This window comes from Microtus pennsylvanicus, chromosome X (assembly GCF_037038515.1).
Source record: "Microtus pennsylvanicus isolate mMicPen1 chromosome X, mMicPen1.hap1, whole genome shotgun sequence".
Taxonomy (NCBI): domain Eukaryota; kingdom Metazoa; phylum Chordata; class Mammalia; order Rodentia; family Cricetidae; genus Microtus; species Microtus pennsylvanicus.
Window position 1 is genome coordinate 40,976,725 of NC_134601.1, and position 6,783 is coordinate 40,983,507.

Here is a 6,783-nt window from a genome sequence, read left to right on the forward strand (position 1 = left end):
ACTGAGTTAAAACCAAAGAATTCTCGATTTTCTCACACAATTCTTCATTTTTGTAAAAAAACAAAGCTATTTTGTACAAACACAGGTGAATAAAATGTCTTACTTAATATAACTAGTTAAATGCACTAAATGGACCCCTTACACCTACTTAGTAAGTATGATGATATCTACACAATCAAAATTAGCTTTTGAAGTCCAAAATTTTTAATTTGGCATGCATAGAAATGTTTGGTTAGATAAATTAATCTTTCCTTGTTTAACATTAACAGTTGTTACCCAGTACATGGTGCATAACCCTTTACAATATGCCTTGTTTCATATGACTAGTAATTCTGAAATATATGCAATTATATATCATTAGTAGTTACCATATTAATGTATACTATTTGGAGAATTCATGTGTTCTTTGTATTATGTTACATTGCAATGAATTGTTGATTTATGAGCATTTTTATATACATATGATCCAATAAAATAAAACTTTTCTTAGAATAAAGTACACATACATGTAAATGACCTACCTGTTCATATCCCAGTTCACATGCAATTTGAGGGAGAATGGGATGGGGCAGGGAATCATCGAGTCTATATTTTGCACAGAAAAATAAATTCAAACTATGCCCATGGGTTCTTATAGCTGACTTTTAAAGCTGTAGCATACTAATTAATACATTCAAGGATATAATACACTTGAATTTTTCCTCGCTATCGTGAAAACATTCAGTTTATTTTCTTAAAGATTAAACACCATGTGAGTTACCATAATGACACTTCTGCTTAAATGCATTTCCATTTATGTTAAACCACTGGAAGCTGTGGTGGATTATGTTGCTATTTTGGTGTAATCTCTGCTGTGTGCCTTGATTCATGCTCAGTTAAGATCTGGATCCCACAGGGGTTTTTGTGATGAAAGAGGGTGGTTGTTTTCCTGGTGAGTAACTTGATCATAAATTAGGAATCATCACCCAAGGTAGTACTTCCAAAGCAGCTTTAATATTCTGCAATTTGGGTTGTGGTGGTTAGGTAACTGGGAGGCTGCGTCTCCATCAGCTTCAGCAGCAAGGCATTGAGGAGCTTCCTGTTTACTGCTGTGGAAATTGTAACCATTTCTGATATTTATCCAGCCACTGATTTCTCTATGGTAAAGTGCATTCAAATACTGTGGGCAGCAAAAGGAGAACCTGAAATAATGGGATACCTGCGTCCTTAAGTTCTTGGGTCTATTGCCCTCCTTGGGGTAGCCTATGTATGGTTAAAAGTAAAACATTTCGAAAGTCCATGGAGTCAGAGTATTGAATATAAACACAACTTAAATCACCAGTAGGTATTCCTGTAAGGATTGTCTTTGCATTTCAGAAAAGATAAAGCCCAAAGTCCTAACTACATCTTAGGCTACCTGCTAATTTCTTCTGAATGGTGCAGAATGCAGCTGCTACCCCTGACAATGCACAGTTGTAACAGGTGTGACAGTCAGCATTGCTGCTAAATTTAGCTCTGCGTGTGGGGATTTCATGCTGTGCAGCCCCTTGGAGAGGGGAGCATTGGCAAATGACTGTGTATAAAAGTAGAAAGCACTTGGGAGTTTCACCACCATGCTAGATTTAGATCACAGTAAAAGGGCCAATCTAAATTGCTTACAGACTGTAGAGAGACATAGGCCTGGCACGGCTGCCATGAATTTCACATCCATTCCATTTTTGCACAATCACCTCAGTCCCCAAGGGGCATTCCCTGAAATTTAATGACAATGCTTTAATTACAAGGGGCAACTGATTTTTTTTATAAGCAGGTAAAAATCTAAGACAGGCATCCCATTTCTTTGGCGGTAAGAATATGACCAATTTTGCAACTTCGAATTTGTAAACGTCACTTGTCTCCTTTGGCTTCACTTTGAAAAGTAAAGTTTTCTTTAATTAAATTATCCATCACTGGCACACTAGAGCTACTCATTAGAATGGAAATTTTCAAAATATACTTCTCTTATAGATAATAAGTGAAACACTTCAGCTTTTGGCAGGGATCAGGAAGGAAGGAACATTTTCTGGGAAAGACAAATGTGACATTTGAGGACATTGATCTTAATAACAACTTGTTGCAGTGTAACTTTTAGTTTTATCTCCTTCAGTCTGTGTGTGTCTTATACTCATATCTAAAAAGTGATAATGAAATAGCTCTCTGAATAGTTTTCAACAAGAAAAATTCGAGACCTAGAAAGCTGGCATGCTTTGGTCAAAGTCACAGTCACTCAGTAACAGAATCCCAACATCATTTCATTCTGCTTTGAAATAGACACATGTGTCTTCATTGCCAAGTCAACCTTCAAATCAAGTTCATACTTATATGCAACTCAATCCTGCTTTGGGGTAAGGAGGGAGAAAAAGACAAAGAAGCTGCATGTATAATGCAAAAATCCTTATGAGAAAAGTTTGACTTATTTTTTCCTTGATTTGGAAGGAGCTCATTGTCCCAGATTGTAGTAATACATCTGCCGTTATCTGCGTTTTTAAAAGTCCAGTAATAGTAACAACATAGATATAATATGCACATTTTTCTCATTCACCAGAAACTTTCTGCAAAATTTCTCCTTAAGTAGTAGCAGGCTCTTTAAATCTCTTCTTTAATTTGGGAGAAATCTGAAGGCCTATGATAATTAAAGCATTGTTCTTTTGAGGAAAGATTAAGAATCCCTTCCATTCACCTGTGACACGATTTAGCTCCATGTCAAGAGATGTCTGTGTTATGCATGAAATAATTCTTTAGAGTTAAAGTAATAAATTAAAGCCTGTCATTTTCTTGGGGGTCCTCAGAACATCCTAAGGGAAATTCTTGTTTGCAGCTTCCAAGGATCTTGCATTTTAACAACTGCTGCATATGAATTTCTGTGGTCTGCGGTTTGTTCAGGGCTCAGGAGCTCTCTGGTTACTATGGAAACCTACCAGCTCAACCAGCTGCTATTTGCCGTATTCCTTTAAAAGAATGACTCTTAAGCCTCTTAGATGTCCCACAAGCACAGTCAAGATGAAGAATGACGAACAAAAAACACGAGCAGCTTGCTACATGCGAAGCCTCACAAGAAAAAGAAAGCCTTCCTGTACATCAGCCCCTCCAGGCTTTGCTCACATCTGAGGAAGTCTCGCCAGCGTTCTGACTTTAAGGAGTGGGAATTCGGCTTTGCATTTCTACGTCGGTGAACTGAGGAACATTCTCTGTGCTCTCGGTGATGGGCGAGATGACATGCTTGAGCCGAAGAAGCATTGTGAAGAGCAGGATGAGAAGAATGGCCAGGAGGCTCAGAAACAATCCTACATACATGTACAGGTTGGAATACTTGTCTGAAGTCGTGTCAACGTCTGTTGCCAGAGTGGGGAAATGAGCCCGCCCCGTGAGATTTCCATGATACTTAAAGTGCGCCTCCGTCATCACTCAAGACTTCAGTTGATATTTGCTCCTATTTAATTTCTATTGCCCCTGAGGCATTCCACAGTCACCTGGCCTGTCTGTGAATGTTTTGGTGGTGTTTCAACAGTGATACAGACCAAAATCAGTAGCGCATAAGCAAGAAGGCAGTGAGTAGTCTTCTACTTTACCAGTTGTTACACTTCCCTGTGCTCTAGTAAGCAGACCCCTCACAAATAGGCCTACCAGAGCTTCTTAGTCAGTTAAGACAACAAATAAATAGTCAGTTTTCACACTCTTAATCTTACACTGGTGAAAATAAATATGGTAAACAACTTTATAATACTGGCATGGAGACAAGAATCTCTTAATGTATTATATTAGATTGTTGAGGCTCTCTTTTGTTTTGTTTTGTTTTGTTTTTACTAGAAGGAGAAAAGGCTCCTTTTTATCCACAGTTCATCTAGATCCTCAGACTAACGTTGTAGCTTTAATTGGGCTCCCCTGTGAGGTGATTTGGTAAAGGTTTTGTCTATCTCTGGCTCAGCATATCCAAGTTTTCAGCCCTCTTGCCTGACTTTGTCAATCTTCCCTAAGGTTGGAGATTACAATGTTCCTGCACAGATGCCCGGGTTGAAGGATGTCAGAGTATAGGGCATGAACATCTACAGCTTTGTTGACTTTCCTCACTGTATCCTGCAGGGGAAGGGTTGTCAGAGCTGTTGATTCTCAGCTGGAGAGGGTCTCAGATATGCTGACAACAGGCCAGGGCTCAGAGAATCCAACTGTTAGGATTCTTCACAGGTTAATTTTCCTGAAAATAAATAAGAAAGAAAAATGGTTCAATTATCTAAAAAAAAAAGTAGGTGGCAAATTATTTTGAAATAGATATGACCATAGGTATTACAAATTAGTTTTCTGTAGGAAAATTAGATTTAAAATAAAAACCCCATGAGTTTACATAATTTTAAATGCCTTTTTCCTGTGCAGGAAATGGCCTTTAAAAGGCAAAAGAATAAAAGAAGAGATTAAACAGAAAGGGAGAAAACAAAATGAAACAAAAATTTGAAAGCAAAATCGTATCACTTGCTAAACTGGAGCTAATTACTAGGCCAGATTCGTATGGTGTTTTTTTTTATGCTGACAGACCATGAGATTTACTTAGTGTTCTTATTAATACGCAGACCCTGGTCCCCAGCCTAGATTTTTGGCTACCAGTCTTCAAGGTACTACTTGAGAGATTCAGACTTTATTTGTCCGGGATGAGGCTCAAGCAGTGCTAACTTTTCAAAGCTCCCCAAGTAACTCTAAACTGCAGCCAGGACTGTGAAGCACTGGAAAGCCAGCCATTGAATTTCAAGCCTTGGTTTTCGGTCTCCAGGTGCCAGTGCCAATTGCCATTTTAATGAATCACAGAATGTTTAGGAATCCAGGCTTCCCTAACATTGTTCTTGTTCTTTCTCATCTAGGTTTATGGTGTGGGGATATACACTTGATGAATATTTGTAGATAAAAAGAACTTGGGGGGCATGCCTATTCTGAGTAAAGAAATGACTCCTTCCGAAAGATGTAGGATAAATCCCTGTCTTCATTGGTAAAAATATTCCTCTGTGTAAATAGAATGGTTCTGATTGCCATCTCAAAGATCAACATTGAATATAAGTGGCCAAAATAAACAATAGAAAAAATGCCACCATTTGTCACACTTATGTAGGCAACAGTAGCAGATTGCCACAGTAGCCTCCTACTGCCTTTTTTTTAAATCAGATCTAATGAGTGTTAATAGAAATAGCTCCAAAGCCACATTACTCACAGTCACCTAGAGTGTGAAACTCTTCAGTTTGAGTTTATATTCCCTAGTCTTCATTGCTATATTTTGGGTGATTCCTATGCATCTTAGTCGCTCTACCAGTGGTTCTCAAGCATCCTATTACTGTGATCTTTATTTAATACAGTTCTTCATGTTATGGTGACCCTCAACCATAAAATTATTTTCATTGTTACTTCATAACTCTAATTTTTCTAGAGTTATGAATTATAACATAAATATCGGATATACAGGATATCTGATAAATGAGCCCCGTGAAAGGGTCATTCAATCCCCAAAGGGATGGAGACCCACAGGTTGAGGACCACTGATCTCCACTTAGTGCTCCTGCTTCCGACACAAAGTCATCTTGCTCATAAGATATGAGCAAAATCCAAGGTCCTCCCCACTCCATCCAGGTCTAGGAAAATGAGCATACAAACAGACTAGGCTCCCACAAAGCCAGTACATGCAGTAGGATCAGGGCAGGGAACCCTGACTGCTCCTTGGACTGGAGAGGGAGGGGGAGGGGAAGTGGGGGGATGGGGGAGGGAAATGAGAGGTGGAGAGGATGTGGAAAATTTTAATAATAATAATAATAAAATAAAGTTTAAAAAATGTATAATTCAAACTAAAAAGATATGAACAAAAGAGAAAGAGTCTGCTTGTTTTATCATTGATGCAATGGTCTAGGATACATACTTGCTATACTTTAAAGTATATAATTTTTTGATTTTGGGTTATCTGGGATCAAGGTCTAGAAATACACATTCTATGCGAGTGATTCTTTGCACATTGAGCTTTGAGAATGAACTATTGTTTTCCCTCTATATAGCAGATTTATTTTATTGATTGCTTGAAGGACTTTTTAAATTAATTTTTTATCACATATATTTTGATTCCTTCCCAAACTCCAATTCCTCTCACATCTTCCTTACCCACTTAAGATCATATTCTCCATCTCTCTCTTCCTCTCTTAAAAAAAACAAAAATGAAAAAATAAAAATCAAAACAAACAAAAACCACATAAGGCAAAAATAATAAATTAAAACAAAAAGTACACACACACACACTCACACACACACACCATGGAATTCATTTTGGTCTAGCCAACTACTCCTGGGTACAGTTTGCCCTAGAGTGTGGTTAACATACCCGGTGACACTCCATTGGAGAAAACAGATTTTCCCCTTTCCCAGCAGGTATCATTTGTTACTAGCTTCTTGGTCAGGGGTGTGTCCACTTCTCCTTTTTAGTGCTGGTATTTTGTCTGATTTGAACATGTGCAGGTCTTGTGCCTGCTGCTCTTACCTCCAGTACCTGTGACTCTGACCTTATGTGGTAATAAGGCCTTTGCAGATGTAATCAAATTAAAATGAGGTCATTGTATTGGCCATAATCCAGTGACTAATGTCCTTTTAAGACACACAGGGAAAAGACTGTAGCAGAGGCTGCAGTGATGGACCTACAGACCAAAGAATGCGAAAGATTGCCAGCAGACTGTCGAGGCTAGATGAGGCGAAGAAGGATTCTCCCTTACAAATTTCCAAGGATGTGTTTCCCAGCTGATGCTTGGATTT

The 6,783-nt window shown here is 38.4% G+C and overlaps 1 protein-coding gene across 1 annotated transcript; it reads right to left on the reverse strand.

Moving 5' to 3' along the window:
- Window positions 1-3,035: 3,035 nt before the first annotated feature.
- Window positions 3,036-3,504, reverse strand: Sertm2 (serine rich and transmembrane domain containing 2). The gene has a single exon (XM_075958224.1). The coding sequence runs from the start codon at window positions 3,418-3,420 to the stop codon at window positions 3,151-3,153; it is 270 nt and encodes an 89-aa protein (XP_075814339.1). The 5' UTR covers window positions 3,421-3,504; the 3' UTR covers window positions 3,036-3,150.
- Between the last annotated feature and the right edge of the window lie 3,279 nt (window positions 3,505-6,783).